The 25034-nt window shown below is 39.1% G+C and overlaps 1 protein-coding gene across 1 annotated transcript in view; it reads left to right on the top strand.

The window, feature by feature from the left end:
• LOC143102347 (collagen alpha-1(XI) chain-like) overlaps positions 1-25034 on the top strand; it is a 126698-nt gene that overhangs the window by 58244 nt on the left and 43420 nt on the right. The window contains exons 13-31 of the mRNA XM_076265877.1: positions 3688-3771; positions 4225-4281; positions 4535-4588; positions 4964-5017; positions 6621-6674; positions 6826-6879; positions 8158-8211; positions 8305-8349; positions 8491-8544; positions 8637-8681; positions 9982-10035; positions 10303-10347; positions 15386-15439; positions 18289-18333; positions 19440-19493; positions 19580-19624; positions 19991-20044; positions 21075-21182; positions 24915-24968. Coding sequence (XP_076121992.1) covers positions 3688-3771; positions 4225-4281; positions 4535-4588; positions 4964-5017; positions 6621-6674; positions 6826-6879; positions 8158-8211; positions 8305-8349; positions 8491-8544; positions 8637-8681; positions 9982-10035; positions 10303-10347; positions 15386-15439; positions 18289-18333; positions 19440-19493; positions 19580-19624; positions 19991-20044; positions 21075-21182; positions 24915-24968 — 1068 coding nt within the window. The remainder of the gene's footprint in view (positions 1-3687; positions 3772-4224; positions 4282-4534; positions 4589-4963; positions 5018-6620; positions 6675-6825; positions 6880-8157; positions 8212-8304; positions 8350-8490; positions 8545-8636; positions 8682-9981; positions 10036-10302; positions 10348-15385; positions 15440-18288; positions 18334-19439; positions 19494-19579; positions 19625-19990; positions 20045-21074; positions 21183-24914; positions 24969-25034) is intronic.

The raw sequence follows: 25034 nt of genomic DNA, 5'->3' as shown, positions 1-25034 counted from the left end.
GGAGGGACTTTCCTTTCATCGACAGGACAGAACAACTGAGTCGGGCAAGTACAGAGGAGGTGGAGTGTGCATTCTGGTTAACAAATGCTGGTGTGTGGATTTACAAGTGACATCGACAGGGTGCTCTCCTGACATCGAACATCTCATGGTCAAATGCAGGCTTTCTATCTACCCAGGGAATTCTCAGAAGTCTTTTTCATCGCATCACATTCCACCACATGCTAACACCACACAGGCGATGGACGACCTATATGAAATCATCGATCGGCACGAAACTCTGCATCCGGAGGCTGCATTCATGGTAGCTTGTGACTTCAATAAAGCCAACCTCAAGAAAGTTCTACCGAAGTACCCTCAACATGTGAGCTTTCCAACTCGAGGTGAAAACATTCTGGATCACGCCTACACACCATACAATCATGCCTACAAAACCCACCCCCGCCCAGCCTTAGGCAAATCGGATCACTCCTCAGTCCTGCTACTGCCAGCCTATAGACAGAGGCTGAAATGATCAATCAGATGCGGTCCTGCGTGACTGTTTCCACACAACAGACAAGGTAGTTTTTCGGACTGTTGCTGATAACATCAATGATTACACTATAGTACACTATAGACCCTTTCAAGAGAGTTCCATTATCAGCATCATAGTTGGCCCCACAAGGCTTCTGTTTTAACATTCCATATGTTATCTTAATGCAGAGGAAGTAGATTGGGAACCAAATAGAACGTTCAAGCATTGTTTTTGTTTTTATTGTTGAAAGGGTCCATAGATTACACTAGTATGTAGCGGGCTACATATGCAGATGCATTGATAACATTGTACCGAGGGTGATTGTATGAACTTTTTCTAATCAGAAGCCATGGTTGAACGGAGAGGTCTGTTCAGCAATCCGAGCTCGGACAGCTGCCTTCCATTCTGGCAACCCAAGCGAGTACAGTAAAGCACGTTATGAACTAAGGAAATCAATTAAAAGGGCTAAGAGACAGTACAGGGAGAAGGTGGAGTCATACTACAGTGATAACACCAGGGACATGTGGAGTGGGCTAAGCACAATTGCCGACTATAGAGGAAAGGGCTACAGAACAAAGGAGGTGTCTGCTTCTCTTGCAGAGGAGCTGAACTCCTTCTATGCCTGCTTTAAAAAAATGACGTCAGGTCAGAGTCTCTGTTAAAGCGAGATTGCTGCCCATTTCAGTTATCTGAAAGAGCTCTAGGACCTGAACATCCCAGGTCATGTGCATCTGAACTGGCAGAGGTCTTCATGGACATTTTTAATCTCTCCCTGTCTCAGTCTGTTATCCCCTATGAAATCAACAGTGAGCTGCCTTAATGATTATCCCCCAGTTTCTCTCACCTCTGCTGTCATGAAGTGCTTTGAGCGGTTAGTTAAAGATCATATTACATCCTCCCTGTCTTCTACATTAGACCGACTCCAATTTGCCTATAGGTCAAACAGGTCCACAGACGATGCAATAGCATTTGCTTTGAACACTGCTCTCTCTCACCTGGATAAGAAAAACACCTATGTACGGATGCTCTTCATCAACTACAGATCTGCTTTTACTGTAACACCATAGTTCCATCCAGGCTTATCATGAAACTGAGAGACTTGAACATCAGTTTCTCCCTGTGCAGTTGGATCCTTGACTTCCTGACTGACAGGACATACAGTAGGCGGTACGGCTGGGTAACAACATCTCCTACACTCTAACACTCAGCACTGATGCCCTGCTGTATCACGAGTGATGATGAGTCTTCTTATAGAGCAGAGGTGGCAACCCTGACATCTTGGTGCCAGGACAACAACTTGCTGCTCAACATCAAAAAAATCAAGGAGCTGATAATGGACTACAGCAGACTGCAGGGAGAGGAGCACACACCCATTTACATTGGGGGCACAGCAGTGGAGAGAGTCAGCTGCTTCAGATTACTTGGAACTAACATCAGTGAGGATCTGAGCTGGTCACACTATATAGGTATGGTCACAAAGACAGCAAGACAGCAGCTCTACTTTCTTTGGTGGCTGCGGATGTTTGGTATGGACGTTGGGTACCATTGGGAGTATCCTGACTGGCAAGCATTGTAAGGTAACATGATCGCAAAACTCTGCAAAGGGTGGTCAGGTCAGCGCAGCGCACTATAAGGACTTAGAGCAAGAGTTACCAAATATTCAGGACCTTTACAACCAGCGCTGCAGGAGAAAAACCAAGCGGATCCTTGCTGACCCCAGTCATCCCAGCCACACTCTTCACCCTCCTACTATCCGGCAGAAGGCACAAGAGCATGTGGGGCTGTACCAGCAGATACAGAGACAGTTTCTATCCACATGCCATCAGGATGCAGAACTGTCATACTCTTCCTCATACCTAATCTCATCAACCTCAAACCTCATCAGGGTTTTTCTTTTTTTTCTCTCTCTTTTTTGCACTTCATCATCATTACACCATACACATCATACACATCATTACAACATACCCCCCTCACACACACACACACACACACACACACACACACAGTGAACACACGCACACACTTACAAAGTAAAGACACGCATACACACTCACAGAATCACACACTCTCACTGTAACACACACACACACACATACACACACAGGTACTCCCTCTTCTCACACACACACACACACAGTAAACACACGCACACACTTACAAAGCAAAAACACACATACACACTAACTGAATCACACACTCTCACTGTAACACACACACACACACACACACACAGGTACCCCCTCCTCACACACACACACACACACCACACAGCGAACACACACACACACCATTACAGCCCCCCCCCCACACACACACATTCAGGAACAAACACACACACACATAATCATACACTCTTACTGTAACACACACACACACATCATTACAGCCCCCTCCCACAACACGCACACACACAAACACTAAATTACATCCCACCACACACACATACACACAGGTACCCCCTGATCACACACACACACACCATTACAGCCCCCCCCCCCCACGCCATTACACCATATCCCCCTCACACACACACACTTTTACGCTTATGCTCCCATCCTTTTACACAAAACTCTCACGTTCCCCTGACCCTCCTATGAATGCATATGCATGAGACGGAAAAGCGCAATTTGACATTCTCAGCTCCTGCGACAGGCAGTCTGTGCTTTTACATTGCGGGCAGGTAACAGTGTGCAATATTGCGGCCTGTTTATACATACCTCGCCATTTTTTTACATGCAAGTTGTGAAACAAATACGCCTGAAGTGGGTGCAAAATATTAGTACATCTGGCCCTCAATGTTTTAGAAAGGAATGAACCCTGAGTACTTTTAGGTCATGGTCTTAGTTGAATAGTACCTGTCCTGTCTATTTTATACATTTGTGTCTAATGAGGACTCTTTACTGCAAACCAGATTTATCTATGGGTACAAATAAAGTAACCTGAACCTGAATATACATACATACACAAGTGTATGCAAAACATTTGAAAGCCACAGCTTTGTAATAACAAAGAAACAGATGGAAAATGTACACTAGTGACCAGCAGGTGAAGGCAGCCATTCTTTTGAACCATCCTATACTGTTAGCTGTGGAGTAGGACATGAGAGGCTGTAGAGCTGTTAAATTGAAATGGAAGGATATATATATATATATTTTTTTTCATTCTTATCTTTTCAGTTTCGTGCTGGTGGAAATGCTGCTAAAGGTCCTGTTATTACTGCCCAAGAGGCACAAGCACAAGCAATTTTATCCCAGGCCAGGGTGAGTCAGTGCCCTTACATTTGGAGAAGCTTTTCATTTTCATTAAATAAGATGCATATCAGACATAGAATGCAATAGAAATGTATCAGTATTGTGATGAAAGAAAAAAGTACAGTAGTTTTATTCTCTAATAGGCCAGTGACATGAATGTATTACGATAAAAATAATCATAAACTTAAACTCTTGACTAACAGACTATCTAAACTGAACATGACTGTTGCATAAACCTATGGCTCAATTAAATATACTCTAAGGGTTGACATGATTTATTCACATTTTACAAAGCGTCCCAACATTGTGAAGAATACATTTGAAATCTAACTGTACTTTAGCACAAATGAATGAAAACATTACACTAACATAGTTTTACATTCTTAAACCACTTTTTCATGTTAGTCACGGTAAAGATACACATTTTCATGTAGTAAAGATGACATTCTTTTTTTACTGCAGCTTACCATGAGAGGCGCTCCTGGACCACTTGGTCTCACAGGAAGACCCGGACCAGTGGTAAGTTATAAACCTTTCAACTTTTTTCCAAATATGATCCTGACCTACAGTACTTCTTAAAATGTCTAAATAGGTCCTAATATGGCTCTTATCTTCTGGATGGCACCGGGAAATCCTATCTCCAGATCATTACACTTTTAAGATTTATTTTGTGGATAATCTCTATATACCAGTCCAGTAATCTCAATAAATGTACAAATAGATTAATGAAGTTCCCAGCTTCAAAGCATGTTTGGCTTGCTTTTGTCTTCAGGGTGGCCCAGGGGCCCCAGGGCGAAAAGGTGACCCTGGACTTTCTGGACCCCAGGTACAGCAGGATGATCCATAAAGTATCAAAAATATGTTTAGGGCTATTGCTGTTTCTGAGAAGAGTGAGTTTAATTTATAGTAAATACCGTGGACGTCGCTAGACCTTTTTTACTGGGAGACATGCCACAGTATTGAACTGTTGTTTCCCAGTAAATAAGTTCAGGTTTTTAACTAACTCCTATTGCCTATTTGGCAGTGAATTATTATTATTATTATTTTCATTATTATTATTATTATTATTATTATTATTATTATTATTATTATTATTATTGTTGTTGTTGTTGTATTAGATTGATTACACATCTACAAATGATTGATCTACAAATTATTGTGTATGCTAAACATAACATTATTATTATGTTTAAATTTAAAGGGACCCAGAGGTATCCAAGGTCCTACTGGCATGCCTGGGAAAGCAGGAAAAAGAGTAAGTTCAAAACAATTTTACATTCTGGACCCCTGGTATGTTTCATGTTTTTAGTTGTTTATTTTAATATACTGTATATTCTACTTTTCTGAGGTTTCCTTTTTGTAGTTTTACATGGATGCCTAAAAAGGTCGGAAAAGTTAAAGGCTGTGTTCCAACACCTTGTCGAGTATGAATACAGTATGGTTGTGTATTTTTTTTTTAATAATATAATTATAACTCTACATAGGCAATACCAAATCTTATTCCACTGCTTGGTTGAATTTCCCATTGTCCTACGTAATTTAGAACGACCATTAACCGTATGTTATTTGCACACCTATTAAGTAGAGACATTTTTTTGGCCGTATCACACTTGTATATTAATTCGCCGAACTCGTTGTGAAGTTTAAATAAACTGTCACGTTGCATCCGAGCTGTAAAATGCGAGAATGCAGACGTTCAGAATATGGCAACAGTGTAGCATATGACGGAGGTGGCTTTCAGCTAAATGGATGGCAGCAGGCTAAGTAAAATAACGATGTTTCAAAGCTAAAGTTCATCAGAATCTTCGGATACGCCCGCTTGACAACGGGAGAGATAGAACTAACGACTGGCCTTTGGCCGTAGCAACCATCCATTTAGAACTAGTAACGGCAGTTTGTCCTGCAAGTTGAGAAATTAGTTGATATGTGTCGGAAGAAATTAGTTCTGCAAACAAGACAGTTTTAGCGATTAAAACGTTTAAATTGTAACAGGAAATTAACACAACGAAAGTGGCAACAGTGGAATAAGCGGGATAATGGACTCCGCGGTGGTCTGTTCACAGAAGTTAATGCCGCTTCGCGTCCGCTTCGCGTCGGGGCCGTTTTACAACCTCGTTCGTGCATTAACTTCTGTAAACAGACCACCGTGTCGTCCACTATCCCTTACATAATTATGTCTCCTGGCAGATGACCCCATAGTCTCAGTATTGCTTTCAGCTTGTTTCTGAGCTTGTATATCAAATTCCCACATGGATGAAGAGATTTCACATTCAGATAAATCTCACTAAGACATTATACTTGGCAATTCAGGCCAATCCTTCCATCTATCACAACATAGAAATCATAGTGGTCAGAGACAAAGAGTGACTACAGAAACGTCACCCTCCATCCACCTTAACTACATGTAGGCTTACACTCATTGCTTTGGTTAAAATATCAATGGTCATAACATCCTCCAGAATTACTGACAGCATCTAATGCTGGATAAGGATAGTCTGCTTCAACCTCCTGCAATTGGTCCAAAAGTCAGAACCAGACATCCCTCGCGTGTCAAATACTGGCATCACAAGCTATTTTCACTGTTCGGTTGCCACAGCACCGAAATCTGTTTGCAGTGCTTGTTGCGGTTTCAAATTAGAGCCCGCCATGTATGTATTGTGCCTACTGGTGGAGTTAAGAATGAAAAGTGTATTATCTATCAGTCCTTGCACAACTTTATGTCCAAATGAATATAGGAAATAATGATAATTTAGATGAAATTATAGTGATTAGAGACATTGTATTAAATTAGAGTTAAGAGACTTAATTTAATTTCATTCTGATATCTAATGTTGTTACAATTGTTGTCCATGTTAAAGGGTCGTGGAGGGGCTGATGGAGCCCGAGGTGTACCTGGAGAATCAGGGGCCAAGGTATTTCCTTTATGCTTTCAAAATGACCCCAACATACCATGTTTACAAAGAAAGTATAGACAAATGACATACTTTCATTCATATACTGTATGTATGAATGTACTCAAATCATGCACCTTCTCTTGCCATTAATATTGTTTGAATCTGACAGGGTGATCGTGGATTTGATGGACTACCCGGGCTTCCTGGTAACAAGGGACATAGGGTAAGGGGTTGGACAATTTAGTTTAAATGTTTGATTGTGTGGGATATACAATTCTAAATCAACACATTTAAATAATTTATTATTATTAAATTATATGATATTATATTATATGATATGATATTATATTATATTATATTATATATTATATTATATTATTATTTATTGCTTCGGACTTGTTACCGGAGGGTTGTCGGTTCGAACCCCGACCAGTAGGCATGGCTGAAGTGCCCTTGAGCAAGGCACCTAACCCCTCACTGCTCCCTGAGCGCCGCTGTTGTTGCAGGCAGCTCACTGCGCCGGGATTAGTGTGTGCTTAACCTCACTGTGTGCTGAGTGTGTTTCACTAATTCACGGATGGATGCAGAGACCAAATTTCCCTCATGGGATCAAAAGAGTATATATACTTATACTTATAAATACCATATCATTGGGATGCACATAAGAACTACTGAGTTGTTACTTGTGACTTTTATTTTGTCAGTAGATTTTTACCAAGGTACAATGGGCCTCATACAGGAGGCAATAAGAACAAATGTCCTCTTATACTGTATTTTTATTCTTATCCATGTTTTGTTTTATTAATTTTGTTACCTTGATTGATTTTTGTCATCAGTGTATTCTTTTTTGCTTTTCTCTTAGGAAAAGCTAAAAACTGTTTTAGTGGTTAAGAGCTCTCTTACCAGAATAACAAAAGAAACATCAAATTTCATGGTTCACAAATTGTTTTTTTCCAATTGCAGTGAAGCACGTTTCAAAGTTGAGGATCTAAAAAAAACATGAATAAAACGCCCACTGAATCTGATGAAATGACACATGCAAGACACACAAACATGCATTCACATGGTGTGAACGGAAGTTGGGACTAAACTTGCTTTGGCCATGTGCCAGAATATTTGCACAGCTATGTCCTCATTTAGTATTTTGGGTGTGTTGCTTTTGCTAATAACAATTCAGTGCATCATGGTACCAACATTTGTTGAATCTGGCCCATTGTTTTTTTTTTAATATGTCATATATATGCCAGTTATATTTCTGTTGATTAAGTGTTCACATAATGTAGTCAAAACATTTTAGATGTTTTACTTATTACAATAGTGCAACACTGTTGAGAAGCCACAGTGATGCTAGACTCACTGACACAAGAATCCATTGACATTAAGCTAATAATAATATCTTACTTATCAGTGATTTTTCAATCTTCAAAAGCAAACCAAGAGTAGCAGTATCATCCAAAATTAAGCAGGAACTGATGACCATACCCGTTTTCATCTCTGACAGGGTGAATCAGGTCCAACTGGCCCACCTGGTCCTCCAGGAGAGGATGGTCCCAGAGTGAGTGTCTGTTGCTTTCCCCCCTGTTCCTAATCTAATGAGTTTGGTTTATGTTTAAACCTTAATCTTCACACCATACAATGTTATCTACAGGGAGAGGATGGAGAGGTGGGGCAGAGAGGAGTGCAAGGAGAGAGCGTAAGTCTTTTGGATTCAACATTCTCAAGCATTTTCAGAATGTTCATCAGCCATTTTATTTCATCATTCAAACAATTAGTTAAGTCATGTGTTCTTAAGCTTAATGTGTTCTTTATATGTTTATTTTTTGTATTTATATAGGGTCCTAGAGGATTGTTGGGTCCTAGAGGATCTGCAGGTCCACTTGGACAGCGGGTTTGTCAGATGTTATGGTGCTTTATGTCACTTCTGTATCTAGGTTTATTTGTGTCAATGTCCTTACCTGAAGTTTTGATGTCCTGTTTCAGGGTCTTCCAGGACTAGATGGTCAACCTGGACCCAAAGGAAATATGGTATAATTTATAAGCAGAATAATCACAACCTGAAAACCACACAATAAATATACATTTAGATGGGATTCATGTAAAACATAAATCCCAATTAAAAGAAAATTTAAAAAAATATTCAGCAGTATTGTGATCCAAGTCAAGATATTACCAACTAGAATATATTTTTGCGTAATTATAGTTTATGGGTTGTGATATTATTTATAACGTCAGCACATGAGGGAACCACTGTTTATCATTTCATTAACACAAGAACACATGTCACCATTGATGTCATCTATATGGTCATTATACTTTTTAGTGGTTGGATAGTGCACATCTCCATAAATTGTGTGATAGTGAAAAGGTAGTCTAATGTAAGACGTTGAAATGAATTCCTCCGCTGTGCATTGGGGTCCTGTTTGTAAATGGACTGCATTTATACAGTGCTTTACAGTTTCATGCCTCACATTCACCCATTCACACTCATACACCGATGGCAGAGGCTGCCATGCAAAGGGCCAACCATTATGTGTTATGTGTCAGGGTTAGGGTTAGGGTTAGGGTTATGTGTCTTACTCAAGGACACTTTAATTCAGGAGGAAAGGCTTGAATCGGCAGCCTTCCGGTTGCTGGACAAATCCTCTACCTCCTGAGCCTCCCGTCTGTGTTTGTCACTTGGAATTTATTTTCCAATACTGGCTGGCGGACTATATATTATAAGCACCTGTAAAACACCATTATATATTATGAAACACCCTGTAAGGCCGTACGTTCCAGCGATATTAAAACAGCTAAGGGGCAACGATCAGCATGACGCGAAGCAGTGCTGTTCTAAAATCAATGCATTCTACAGCCTCACAGGGCTTATTGCTTTAATCATTATTTAATCTATAGAACAGTAATAGATCAATGTCATGAAAGAGGAGAGATAAAGTAAACAACGGGGATTTCCACTTGCACAGGAATATCTGAATTTTCAAGTATACAATAGTTACCTGTAATTTCCCATCTGATTAACCGATTTTGCAAAATTTCATCAGTTGTGAGGTTAGTACACGGGGCAGGCTATTCATGGGAATGCATTTATTTTTTATTCATTCTTTTTTATGATTAAAGCAAAACCTGATTCTGATGTATTGGGCTAGTGGGCACTGTGGTTAATACACAGCTATGTTTAATACATGGATTTCTTTGTCTTATTTATGTCTTTGTCTTAATTACAGTATATTTTACACACAATGTGGCTAATACACGGGAAATTACTGTAGTTGTTATATTTAAGTTGTATTTAACCTGATTAAATAAAAATAAAAATCTTTTCTAGGGTGTACAAGGAGAGCCAGGATCTGCTGGTCAGCAGGGTATACCTGGTCCACAAGTATGTTTGAATTGCTTGTTTTCTTTATTTTTCCTTCTGTCATTTTTCTCTGAGAGAGGGCTCCATTTGTTATATTAATTGTTACTTTAGCAGCATTGCTGTGCTGAGCTGAGCCAAGTTCTCTGTATTCAGAAAGAAAATGGTTAAATAACATTGTGGATGCATGGCCTTATGTAGCATTATTTATCACCACAGTCTCAAACATGTAGACATATGTACATTTTATTTACAAATAATTAAATTAATAAGTTCTATGTGATCTTTTAGGGACTGCCAGGCCCACAAGGCCCTATTGGTCCACCTGGTGAGAAAGTAAGTAGACCCTGTGAAACCTCTAAATCATAGCTGTCGTTTATTATTGCAAAGAGCTTCTTTTCCAGCCACTGAAATAAGTGATGTAGCAGATTCCATGGGTTGTCATGCTTTTGGACCAGAGTACTGCTGAGTGAAGTGAAACCATAAACTCAGACACAGAGAGAGAGAGAGACAGAGAGACAGACAGGGGTTCTCACACCAGCAACCCCACCCCCGAAATCTTTTTTACTGTATTTCAACACCCCCTTCCACCACTGACAGATAGATCATCATCATTTATCTGAGGTTTTTATTCAATGCAACTTCAAAATGACCTACAGCTCTGGAAGAAATTAAGAGACCTCTGCAAAATGATCAGTTTCTGTAATGGTACTATTTATAGGTATGTGTTTAAGTAAAAAGAACAGTTTTGTTTTAATTTATCAACTACTGACAACATTTCTCCCGAATAAACATATTTGGTAGGGGTGTGAATCTCTCATGTAAAAGACGATACGATTCGCATCTAGATACATGGGCACGATTTGATACAAGAAAAGATACATGTTCATAAAAAACGATTCAGTACGATTCGATGCGATGCGATTCGATGCAATTCGATGCAGTTCAAGAATGGAAAGCATTCTGAAAGATTTTTTATCATTTGCTCAAGGTGCACATTAATTTTATATTATCAAAAAATTTGTGAATATGATTATATTATCAAAACATGTGTGAATATGATTAGCTAAATATGATTGTTTCATATACTGTATTGAAATGAAAAAAGAATAGTCTACATTTCAGTCAAACACAGCAGCCAAATACAACATATTTTTTTTATAGACTTTATAGATTTTATAGAGTTATATCTGATTGTTTTAATGGAGCTGTAGCCTTGTTGAGGTAAGACAATACCGAAATAAAATAAAACAGTGCTTAAGACACTCTTGGCCTTTTCTCATATAGCCTACAAGAATAAAATACTGTAGGCCTACATATCAATGAACTCTCTGGGTTTATTTTGTTCCAACGGTAGACCTAATGCAGAAACCTATAATGCCACAAGTCTGAGTGAATATGAACAAAATAATTGGCTAATAATTTGTGCATCGTTTTAGCAAGGGCCAAATTATTATTTAACATTAAGGAAATTCCTTCATCAAACGTAAGGCTATACTCTACAGACTATCGTTGCTGTTTAGTGTTTAATTTCGCGCTGGATTTTGAAAAACAAAAGAGTAAAAACTGTAAAATAAACGACCGAGTGCGAGTTGTCACGTGCTTAAGTTGCAGTAGATGTATGGGTTATGAGGTCATTTGACAACTTTGGGCAATGAATGTAGCCAAAAACGAACTGCATTACCCACAATTCCGTGTGTATAGTTTCAAAACCGGATGTGTGATGAACGCGCTGCTTGGAACGTAAATGAGAGTCTGAGTGAGCAGAAAAGGTTGTGAACCGATTCGTAACAAGTAAATCGATATAACGACCGGTTCATTTCAGTTTTATTCCGATACGGGGCTTCACGTATCGATGTAGCCGTATCTTACACGTTAAAAACGGATACCGATACGTATCGGTTAATCTTTACACCCCTAATATTGGGTAACGCTTCAGATTAACATGTGCTTATTAGGTATTAACAGTGCATAATAAGCAGTTAACAATTCATTACTAACAGTTAGTTAACTGTTGTTATCCTTTAATAACTTTAAGTAACTGTTAACATGCAGCTTGTAAGTGTTAACAAGCAGCTTGTTAATACTTGTTAATGGTGTATAAGACAAAGACCTTTCTTACTTATTTGTAGTACATTTTGCAGCCCCCCAGTCTAAAGCGAGGACCATGTAGCCTATAGTTCCACAAGCCCAACCTTCTATCTCTTTATATATCTATCTATCTAGCTCGGTTAAGCTGTGAGAAATGCACCTTCAAAATTGGTGCAGCGAGCAGCAAAATAACAAAAAAGATGTAGGGCCCTATCTAAGCAATCTGAAACGTCTAGTCAGAGGCGCAATGTTTAAAGACATTAAAGGCGTGGACATAAAGTGACATTCACTAATTTAATGGTGTGATTTTGTGATCAAACGCTGGCCACTGGGCTCAAAGGGTTGTTCTTATGTTTCTTAATCAGTCATGGGTGTGTTTTGGGTGCAATCATCACTGATCCTCCTGTGGCTTGTAGTCTCCTCCAGGTCTCCGTCTAACCATTAGACAACCAGGTGTTGGGCAAAGTTGAAAATTGCAGTCATCAGAGAAGATGACCTTACTTCAGTCCTCTATGGTCCAATCCTTATGGTATTTTGCAAATCACAGCCTGGCTCTTCTTTGATTTTTATTGATGAAGGGCTTTTTTTTTAGCTTTACACGACTTGGGCCCTACCCCTAGGAGCCCGTTTCGAACCGTTCTCACCGTGCACTTCACCCCAGCAATTTACCATTCTTTTTGTAGCTCACTTGGTGTTCGTACAGTTGCTGAGTGACATTCAAATGAGTTGACAGTAATCCCGGTCAGTGGAGAGTCGTTTTCACCCTCTGTCGTACTGTAGCTTTGTTGTCCCCAATGTCTGCTGCTTGTTCTTATGATCCGCCGTCTTAGGTACTACAAGCTCTGTTTTTTTTTTCATTCAGCTGGTCCTATTGCAAGAGGATAGTGATGACCACAGTAGTGTTTTTATTATTTTCCTTGTTAAATAAGATTTGGTTCAAATGATCATCTAATCAGTACCTCATTAAGTAGAATGAGGTGTGATTGTGTTGGAATTCAACAGTCACTGGAATGGAATGGGTGTCATACATGTAGAAATGCTGATTTGTGGTGCAGTGGTCTCTTATTTTTTTTCCAGAGCAGATAGATAGATAGATAGATAGATAGATAGATAGACAGATAGACAGACAGACAGACAGACAGACAGACAGACAAACAGATGCTTCACAGTATCCAGCAGACATATTTCCATCAGACTGAGGGCAGCCCCCTGCTCGAGAGCATCATAGAGAAGATCGAACAGAGGGATATCTAGGGATCAGTGTTGTGCGGTCTGCCCGAAATTAAGCGAGTCATGAGTCATGAACAAAATATTTTAATGATATTCGGGTCATTTGCGGGCGGGTCAGTTAAAAATAATTAAATATATATTTTCTACAAATAGGCCTACTTAAAATATCACGAGAAGGCTAGCATCAATACAGTAAAGCATCAATACAGTAAAGTCAACAGTAAAGAAGCTGAAGACGCGAGTTAAAATAATAAAGACACCCCTTCAGGAAAAGCGATATAGGCTATGGGAAATATTGGGAAAAGTTCTTAAAGAAGATGACAGTAGTACAAGTTATGGTCTATAGGCCTACTTCTTGCGAAGCCATTTAAAAGTATGACAGCCAAAACGGGCAGCCTGCAGGAATAAATGTTATGGCACAGACTACACAGCCATATCTTATTCTCATTCTCTCTCCTGCGCAAACATTATGTCCTGCATGCCTACTGCGTGTAGTTCTACTGCATAAAGTTTTGCAAATAAATTAGTTTGTTTTACAGAAATGGCCTACTGTCACACTGCATGCAGGCTATAACCAAAAGCACACATTTTGTAAATAAGCGGGTCAAATCGCAGGTTGGGTATAATTTTGTCCTAATTAATATTCGCGGTCCGAGTTGCGGTCGGGTTGATTAAAATATCGGGCGACCGCGGGCCGCTTGTGACCAAAACCGCGCAACACTTCTAGGGATAGCTCTCTATCATAGGTGACTTGAGTACTAAAGTTAATACTGACCCAATTGAGTATGTGGGTGACTAAGACTTCTTCAAGTTCAATACATGATGACAGAGACAGAGACTGCAAAGACTACAGAGACAGAGGCTGTGTCTCAAGCCACATACTTCTGTCAGTACACTGTTAATGTGCACTAGGCACTTACTTGCATTGTGCCCACATCTCAATGGTTAGTATTGTCCCAATAGCTGCGCTATATACTGTACTTAAACTAAGTATTTGAAGCAAGTAGGCGGTTTAAGATAGCCAGAGACTGCAGATGAAATCATTTGAAGACACTGCTACAAGACATAACGCCTGATCACAGATGACATCCTGGAACTGATGCCAGAAGAGTCAGCGAAATCATATACAATTTCAAGCCCTTAACATTTTTTGTCAGATTCAGCAAAAAATCTCCTTACGATCCACTAGTTGTCCATCCTGTAATAGGCGTATACACTGTAAAAAAACAAACAGTATCTGTAGGCAGCCCACTACAGTCTTTGAAAACTAGAAACAAACAAATTGGGGGCAGCCTGTCCCCCAAACAAAAACGAAACCCTGTGTGGAGTTTCTCTGGGAATACTGAAGGGAGGGGTGAGCTACCTCTCTGGTGTGTTTTGTTTGTTCCTTGATTATAATATAATGCATGTTGTTTTGGTCAAAATGCATCTGCTATGAAATATAAATATAAACAAAGGCTACATCGCTGGCTACACCTTTAAGAAGTGAAAAGTACTAAGGAATAGTTGACTACCCCCTGATCAGCAAGAAGATTGGGAGAGAAATGACGTTGAAATGTCCACTAAACGTGTGAATCTGAACAAAGACAGACTGTGATGCAAATACAGTCTGTGATCCAAACATCCCTCTGATCACCGTGCCCCTCCACATGTTACGTTACCACTTTGAGTTGGAGATTCAGGTAGAATTAGCTGGAGCCTATTGTAATTGGTCTTTGGCCATTAGCACAAAGCTCACTTAATTATTCATGTGGGTGCCAGATAAGCATAAGGGGTGCTAGATACTGTATCAACTAAAATGGGCCATAATGGGCTAGTAAAATAGCATCTGTGCATGTTTTGACAGACCAAAGTTACTATGCATACAGAGCAAGGTAAAATACTTTCATTCAAATACAAACATTCTATGACATCTTCAAAGTAAGATGTACTGTTTGTCATCCTTTATAACAAAATTGTGTCTGTGCAAGTATACATGTAAACTATGCAGTTGTCTCGTGTCAACCCAATAAAACTGTTTTACTTAAGTTTGACACATGTATATTTTATGTAGGGTCCTAATGGTCAACAAGGATTGCAAGGATTGGCTGGTGCAGATGGCCCCCCTGTGAGTATTTATGGTCTATATTGAAATATAGGCTACACCCATGGGTTTATAAATCATTTCTTAAAATACCAGATGTTTTGATGTTAAAATGAAACCAAGAAAAAATATGTCTATTGACTTTGAGGTAAAAGGAAATGTAAAAGGACAAAACAATAATAACTAGAATTACACAAGAGAGCATACCTCTGTAACAGATCCTCCTCCAAAATCAATCGACAGACAGGGCTGAAAGCACAAACACAAACAAAGAGTTGAATGTGCATTAATTTTTAGATTTTTCTTCTATTTTATACCCAGCGTGTTTGTTATAATCTTAGACTAATATTGTCCTGTTAGTTTTGTTTAGTGGAAAATTCGTTATTTGCAATAGCGGCAATATTTGCCGCTCATATAGGCTATTGTACGGTGACCGGGAAGTGCAAAACAAATTTACATTTGTGGGTGCAAATTTACTAGGGCTGTCAAGTGATTAAAAAATGTATCTAATTAATTACATACTCTGTGATTAATCAATTTAAATGAATCACATTCATTTTTCTATGAACGTATTTTAAAAAAATAAATCAAATTGTAGCAGATGAGTGAATAGCCAAACCATCATTATAGACTTAAAAGCAATCATATGCAGTTTCAGGTAGCCTATTTTTATATATTTATAATTTACTTTGCCATTGTGAATAGCCTAGGCCTACTTCTCATGGCTTGTTCAAAAATGTACACAATGAAAATGCTTTTGTTGTGGAGGCGAAGGACTAACAACAGGCAAAACCTCCAAAAAATCTCCAAAGAGCTATATCTACTGACATTATGGTAATGTTTCACGATTCTCACGAGAGGTTTTTAACATGGTACAGTAAATGCAAATTACTGAAGTTTCCATTTACTGTTGACATGTGCAGTACCCTAACACCGAGGTAATACAGACGATTTAGTGAGGGAGTTCGTCGGTTAGTTAGTTAGTCGGTCATATGTAGCCTATATCAAGTAGTTTGCAAAGTTAACTTTGACAAGGGGTGTGCTAACTCATACCTCCGGGTTGCTTTGCATGGAGGTGATCCTTCAGACTTGACGAACTCTGCTCCAATGGTAGCCTATGGAAATTCCTTACTGCAGAAATCGCAGAGAACTGTCAACAGTTTCATCTGGGTGTTGTTTTTTAATTTTTTAAATGTAGGCTAAATGTTTAATTCACTGGACCAAGCAGTGCTTGTACATTGTAAATTTGCACCCACAAACTTAAATTTGTTTTGCACTTCCCAACCACCGTACTATTGTCCTCTTTGGTGAAACTAGTCCCAATCCCAATGTGACAAAGTGGGACAGTCATAGCCATGCTAAACATTGCACTAAAAAAACAAAAATAAATATATTTTGCTATTCGCTTTTTATGGGGTGGGATAGGGGGAAAATAATGACTGTACATTTTTATGACTTTATGTATCTGTACTGTATACTCATCTACCTTCCCAGGGTATACGGGTGGAAACTAGCAATTTGCTACAACCCAGCAGACATCTAATGTTTTTTTGTGTGCTGTCCATGTTAATAGTGGGCACGAGTGTTCTAATGAGTGATCTTATGAACCATCGTTTAGTTTTTGTGCATTTCCCGAATATGCTTGTTTGCTACTCTTTGTACATGATGCTCTTGGTGAAAGCATTTCATTATCTTCACAATTTCTCTCAGTTAGTGTAAGACTATGCTTCAACTAAGGTGCTTTTTGATTTGGAGCTGTGGCCATCTGGCCTTGCAAGACAGAACAGTGGGTCATCCAACTGGAACAGAGCAGGCAGAGACAGGAGTTGCGGTGAAACAAACTTAATCAAATCTTCACCATGCTGGGCAGAGGCTGCCAGGGGACTCGAGCTGGCTCTTCCTGAGGCAAGGGAGAGAGAGAGAGAGAGAGAAAAAAAAAGGCCAATGTTAGTGAGAAGTGCAGTCCCTGCCACTGATCTAGCCACCCAGTCCTCTTTGTTGTGACTCCTCTCACTCTGTATTCAGGTCCTTGCTCCTGTTCTAGCCGTCGTAGTTTCACTTCACTTCACAAAAAAAGGGGTTTCTAAGTTCAGTAAAAATGCAAACAAAAAAAAGGTCACTTAGTAGATGTCTGGTCTCCACTCTTCAGTAGCTCAACCCAGTCTGCCTGGATTTTGTCCTGCTGAGTATGAAAAGGCTAGCCTAGAAATCTAGATGCACCCTAGCGGCAGCAAATGTAATTTGCAGCCAGGGTAGTCTAGCAACTCTCCGTTCGCTTGCGAGCTCAAAAAATTAAACTTCGATCAGGCCTATCACGTCTTGTATAGAGTCAGTGGGCGGGCTTATTATAATGATATGAGTTAAGACGGTTCCATGTGAATTCCCTTCTACTTGAAAAACTAAGAATATGGATGCTGCTGCTGGCGAGCAGCGTGACACGAGTTAACCTTTTTTTAAGTTGCCAAAAGTTTGATCAAAACTCAAAAGTTTGAGTTGTAGCGCTATCCTATTGTGTGCAGAGGGAATTTGAAAAAACAAATGTTTATCCCGCCCCTCGGATTGAGCACTGCGAATGGTGAGTTCCCAGACCCTACATCTTGATGTGGGTCTGGTTCATCAGGCTATAAAAAGGCTGCTAATTCCCTGATTAACCCAGTAGACCTGGTTAGAGGCAATCAGAGACACCTGGGTTATGTCGCAACCAATAATAATGGGGAGAAAGAACAAGGAATTATGCAATTAATACAAACATTTATTGGATTTTTAAAGAAAAATGAACATGTGAAATGTAAATAAATGAACTACTTTTATTTCACTAGTTTGATCTCTTAGTATTGTTTTATTGTAAACTGATTTTTCTTTTTTTCACATAGGGACATCCTGGAAAAGAAGGTCCTCACGGAGAAAAAGGAGGGATTGTAAGGGATATACTTTGTGTTTGTATTTTGTGTTACATTGTGAACGTGAAACAAGCTGAAACTTGTCTTTTTATATCAGATCATGTCAGATGACCATATTTTTCATTTAATCAGATTTCATGATTTAAAGTATGAGGAGATTGAAGGAAAGATCGGAAAGGAGAAATGTATTGCAGTAGTAAGTGTATGTATGAGCATGTGTATGTGTTGGTAGATAATGTTGGTGATGATGGGGCAGAAATAGCTGAAATTGTGAGAGTGGATTACTGTGTGTCCTTGTTTGACACTGCAGAAGTGCATGTTCCTGCTTAGGTGTGTTCTAAGAATGGGTGTTGTGTTGTCAGTCAACCTTTGTGTTGTGTTGTCAGTCAACCTTTCCATACAGTTATCATGATGGGTATGTTGACAATTCAGATCTAAAGATCCAACAGTATTAGGCCCACTGAACAATACATGTGTGAGATTTTTTCTCCATAATGAATGATACAAAGATTGTTTACCATACCAGCTTGCATCACTGGTTTAGTGTCGCAAATAAGCACCAACTTTAGCTTTTTTTTGTCATTGTTGACTTCCTACCATTGATTCATATGTAAATCTACTGTTAAATAATTAAGATGGTTAGGACTAAGCCATCTAAACTTAATCAGTGGACATTTTTGAAAATGCTATATAATATATTATATTTCCTGTATTTTACTGCAGGTGTGTTGAGAACCTAAAATATTATCTGTGTAAAATCAGTCCACAATTGCAGTCTCTAAAAGTTGTAGTCTAACCCTAGGTTATGGGGCAGTTCATCAGTACTTCATACACAGATAGCTATTCCACGCTGCTATGATGTATTTTCATACTGAGTGTCAGCATACTTCTTCCTGTTTTGTGACATTAACTTGACAGAGCAATACTGCCACCTGTTGGAGTAGTAAATTGTTTTCTTTGTTTCCAGTTTACAAGTAATTCATTAAGCTAGAATGACATGTACAGGACAGTCAGTACCTCTCATTTCACTGCTTTTTGGAGGTTGAAAAAAGGCATCTAGCATAACAGTTAGATGGTGCTCTTCTGATAGGGTAAATACAGACATAATGTTATTGTGTTTATAGGGTCACCCTGGTCCTCAAGGTTCTATTGGCTATCCAGGGCCTCGTGGAGTTAAGGTAAGATGACTTATTTAATTTAGCTGTTTACCTTCCAAACTCTATAGAGTGCAGCTTGACTAATGTATAATTCTATGTCAAAAAAGGGAGCAGAGGGTGTGCGTGGCATGAAAGGTGGCAAAGGAGAACAGGTAAGAAGGCAATGTGCAACTTTACCCCTTAAGCTACATGCTATCTTAGACAAAGAATTGTAATTTACAATTGTGTGCTTTGGTAAGGCAGTTTGTCAGATACACATATTTCTGTGGGTTTGTACAATCCAAGTTTGTTTGTAATTACAATAATGATACATATTTCTGTTAGGTATGTGAATCCTACATTACAATGATCAGATATTTAGTTTGAGTGAAACATAGCCAAAAAGTTTCACCAGTTAATTTCTAAAAGCACTTTACTTACTGACTGACACTCATTCAGCCTGTCAGGTAGAGGTTAGAGGCAGTGAAGAGTCCAGATGTTAAATAAACTAAATGAACTCATGAGCAGTTGTTTTTTAGGGGGAGGATGGTTTCCCTGGGTTCAAAGGTGACATGGGTCTTAGCGGTGAGAAGGTAAGTGTAACTTTTGTATGTATTTAATATGATATACATTAACTGTTAATTGCCATATGCATTAACATGTACATTTTGCACATTAAATTATAATGTGAAGGTGAAATTAAATGTTTTCACTTGATCCTCTCCAAGAAAGCCATAGCTTTATGTCCTATTAGAACACAGTGTTTGGGTAGAAACACCAGAAATACTACATGTTTGAGGTGATAATGTGGCAATGACACAAAGTGGAGAGCATTATTGTCTGCTACCCGAATGATGATAAGTCCACTGTCCAGCTTATACCACATTTGCTACAAATGATGTCATTTGCAGGTATGCTTTCCATGCTTTCATCTTTAAAAGAAAGATATATCCTATATATCCTAGCCAACTGTTGAGCCTTAGTTTTCACTGTGATCTTTCAGCCAAATGTAGTTTACTGGTACTAAAATTTATTTCAAACATATGCAGTATGTTGTCACTCTCAGTACTTTCGACAGTCCGCTAATTTGTAATTGTGTCGCAAACAGAGTTTGCAAGTCTGGAGATATGTTGTTGCCTTAAGTGAATCCAGCAGCATCTGCGATTCACTTTGGATCTCCTCCACTGTGTCAAAGCTTGAACGCCATCTTGAGGAAATAAAAGTAGTCACAGTAGCCAAATCCATGGAGTAGGGAGGTGGGGAGCAACAATCATGTTGAAAACGTGTGCATTTTCCACATAATGTGAGCCAATATGAAGTACCCAAAGGCCAGTGCACCACTCAAGTCATGTGCGCCAAATGTTTTCCCTCAGATGCCTCAGAACATTACAGTAGAACTCTGCTTTGCTTTGGAAGACCCATAAAGGACCTGAACGTTTTGATTGCACTTGTTATGGTCAAACGTTGGAATGAAAGTGTTTCATAGGTGTCCAAATATCAACAATTACTTGATATTCACACACTGATATTCACAATCCCACAAAGGAAATAAACCAAACTGTGAGTGCATTCTGGTCATGTCTTGCATGCTGCCTCTGTATTATTTCTGGATGTAATTTGCAGGGAGAACTGGGTGTTGTTGGGCTCAGAGGAGAAGATGGCCCTGAGGGACCAAAGGGTAAAGCAGGACCCAGTGGAGAACCTGGTCCAGTAGGCCTAGCTGGAGAAAAGGTCTCACCATACTATATATTACTATGCTATATTACATTTTATAGGCTTTGTTTACTAGTTTCTATGACTGTTCCTTTAGATTCTTTTTGTGAATTGGTCTGCAAATATTGAATAAGTGCTGTCTGTTCGACAACCCCATCTCCAAAAAAGTTGGGACGAGATAAAAACAGAATGCTATGATTTGCAAAGCATGTAAACCCTATTTTTTATTGAGAATAGTGCAAAGATGTTGAAATAGAGAATATTTTGGAAAATTTTGAATTTGATGCCAGCAACACATCTCCAAAAAGTTCAGACAGGGGCATGTTTACCACTCTGATCAGTCTATAAACATTTGGGAACTGAGGAGATCAGTTGCTGGAGTTGAATGAAATGTTTTTGCCTGATAATTGTGCATGAGACAGAAAACTGGCTAGGTGCCTGCCTAGATGAAATAATTGACAGAGACACCATTCTGGAGATTAAGGGCCCTATTTTAGCGATCTAAAATGCATGGTCACTAGCAAATAGCTTAATTAAATTTAGGGGTTTGTCCAGTCTACATTGTGGGTGGTTTTGTTATCAAACGTCGGGCAAATGGCGCAACAAGACGGTTCCTATGCTTCTTAATCAGTCATGGGTGTGTTTTGGGCGTAACAACATTTAAACCAATGAGAATGACTGTCATTCCCATTCATGATCTGTCATTCCCTTTAACAACAAGCAGTGCAACTTCAAACAGCGCATCGGTATTTTGATAGTCAGCGGCGCATTTGAAGGAATCTTCTTGCATGCGAGACCGTATGGAACAGGTATTCCACTAAACCATGCTTTACTAAAACCTAGCAGAGTATAGCCTACACGCATCTGCACTCGTCTATTATTTGAAGTCATTGGCAAAGTGATTACCATCGAGAACATAGCCTGAAAAAGCAACACTTACCCCAAGAATGTTTGAATGACTGAATAAAAAACTTAAGGACATTTATCCTGCAGAGGAGTTGCTGCTTACGTCTCGTGACTGTGTGTCTTCAGCTGTGATTCATATGCGCTTTTCTAAAGACCAGGTTTGTCTTGGTCAGTGGCATAATGTTTTTTAGATAGTGTAAGATAGCAATTTTTAGATAATGCGTCAGACCACACCTTAGGTCGTTTATTGCCACATCCCTGAGCGCATTGTTCAATAAAAGAGACGAGCATGGCACAAAACTCGAGTGTAAGATAGGAATAAACTTTGCGCCGGGATAATAATCCGCTTTGTGCCAGGGTTTGTGTTGCGAAAATAGGGCCCTAAGTGTCCTACACTAAAGAAGCTTGAGGCACATGGTGACAGTCTACTAAAAATGATTCAATCAAACAAATACAATGTCAAATTCATAGATGGAAGATATGTTCTAAGGCAGCAGTTTCCAAAGTTTTTCCCCCACATACCACCACCTACATCCTGGCTCGCGTACCCCCACCATCCAACACATAAAAACGTAACACATTCTATTGATGCATTCCAGGCATCATGTTTAATTAGCTGCCTTACATGATAACAAATAATGAAATCAAAATGTGCAACTGGTCTATGAGCTCTCACACTAAAAAACAGTGTGGAGAACAACATTATGAAACACAAAGAACAAAGAGAACATAGGCTTAAGATAAAAAAAAATCATTTTTAACACCTTTCCGACATTGCCCTTTTCATCTCGCGTACCCCCTAGTGGAAGCTTACGTACCACCGGTGGTACACGTACCACAGTTTGGGAATCCCTGTTCTAAGGGAAACTGCATCAGGATTAGGCTACTATTACCAGGTCCAAGTAGCAATGCATTGTGCAAACAAAACAATGCTAAAAATGTATTACCAGGAATCAAATGGTCGATAAAACCACTGTTCTTTGTGATGAAAGTGTCACTGGCCCTTCCACCGAACAGTTTTGACACAAACATCACATTAAATTGGGGGCTATACAGTATGGGACTTTGTAGGCGTTATGATGTTTGTAGTTGCCGTACGTTTATGATCGTTTCCTTAAGTTCATTGGCCTTTGAACAAATATTTCAGTACAGTATATGATGCATGTGGCTTTGGGATAATTTTGTCTGAAACTCTTAGGCCTTATTCTATTCAGTGTGTCTCTAGGCAACCAAGCAATCACCTTTTCCCTCATAAACTTTGCAAGTATTTGTCTCCAGAATGATTTCAAAGGCTGTGCTCCTGCTTATTCCAAACCATTTACCTAAGTCTGTGAACATCAAACCAAGACAGAGCCTCATTAGAACAAGCAACAGTTGTTCAGGGACAGCTAACTTGCCGACACTGATGGTGCAGGATCAGTTTGTGTCGCACAGTCTTCCACATGATATTAACCCCTGAGAAAATACAACAAATAAGAAAAGGAAATTAACTTACATGTAGGCTATAAATCAAGACAACAACAAATTTAAACCAAAAACAATCATGAACATTTACACAACATCCAAATATCGAAGTGATTTCTAAATATTATTGAAAAAATGAATAAAACCTATGGTAAAATGGTATAAAACTTACATTATATTTATGTCCCATATGTAACACTGGGTATGGGTGTTCTTTCATTGGTTTACCATCCGGGAAATGTATTCCACACACCTAGAGAGTGGGGGCAGGGGAGGGGGGGGGTGGTAATGAGGAAGAATACCAAACATTACTAACTTAACAATGCTGCCCAAAATATTGTTCATTACATTACTGTGTCGGAGGAAAACGCACTAAGATCTTTCCAAATAACTGATGTGATGTTTCACGGTTAACGTTACGAAAGAAGAAAAACAAGCCTGCTACTAACATAGGGTCGTCTGCCACCGGACTCCATCATACGTTTTCTGTGTGTAATGCCGACCAAATCATGTTGACTTAATGGTCATTAGGTTGCCCTAACCTTAGTTAAAGCAAATAATTTCTCAATAATGGCATTTAGTTGATAGAGATAATTATTCTGGCGACCACCGCAGTTCCTAGCACACACTAACGTTACAGTTTTGCTTTTATGTCAAATATTTGGTAACGTGGTCTTAGCTTTTACTGTCAGTGTGTCTTAGCCCACTAACATACCTAGCTAACTTAGAAGATCACGGCCATTTAATATTGTTTTCCGGTCCTGTCCCTTGATTTCTCTGAATTCTCTGAATATTTTAATGTTATGCACTATAGAAATCCCCAAATTCTTCGCAATTTCACATTGAGGGGTATTATTCTTATATTGTTGCATTATTTGCCCACACAGGTTTTCCCAGGATAATGAATACCTTTGCATCTTTACTTCTGAGAGACTCTGCCTTTCTGGGATGCCCTTTTATACCTAATCATGGTGACAATCTAATTAGTTGTTAAATGTTCCTCATTGTGTTGTCTTTAGCATTACACAACTTTTCCAGCTTTTCGTTGCCCCGGTCCCAACTGTTTCGAGGCAGGTTGCTGGCATCAAATTCATGGCATCTGAGTTCATATTTTCCATGAAAAGTCAAGATAGTCAGTTTCAACAGTTGATACTGTATGTTCCCTCTGTCGTTTTGCAACTAAATATGGGTTTACGAGATTTGCTGAGCATCACATTTTGTGCTCGATTTTACACAGCATCCCAATATATAGTAACTAAATAGAAACATTTATAAATATGTAAATATTATAACATATGTAAACAACGAACACTTAGAAAACATTTAATGAACATTGACTGCAATGTTTTTTGTATTTATTTTGTTTTCTGTTCCTTTTAGGGCAAACTAGGTGTTCCAGGGTTACCTGGCTACCCTGGAAGACAGGGCTCAAAGGTATGTGACGGTTTCTCTGATGGTCTGAAAATTGTAATTTATGTGACTGTGATCGCAGAGCTTTGC

This window comes from Alosa pseudoharengus, unplaced genomic scaffold, assembly GCF_046254945.1.
Source record: "Alosa pseudoharengus isolate Yale_2024_CS ecotype anadromous, Long Island Sound unplaced genomic scaffold, YU_APseudo_1.1 YU_APseudo_1.1_scf_4, whole genome shotgun sequence".
Lineage (NCBI taxonomy): Eukaryota > Metazoa > Chordata > Actinopteri > Clupeiformes > Clupeidae > Alosa > Alosa pseudoharengus.
This window is presented reverse-complemented; position numbering and strand designations above follow the sequence as displayed.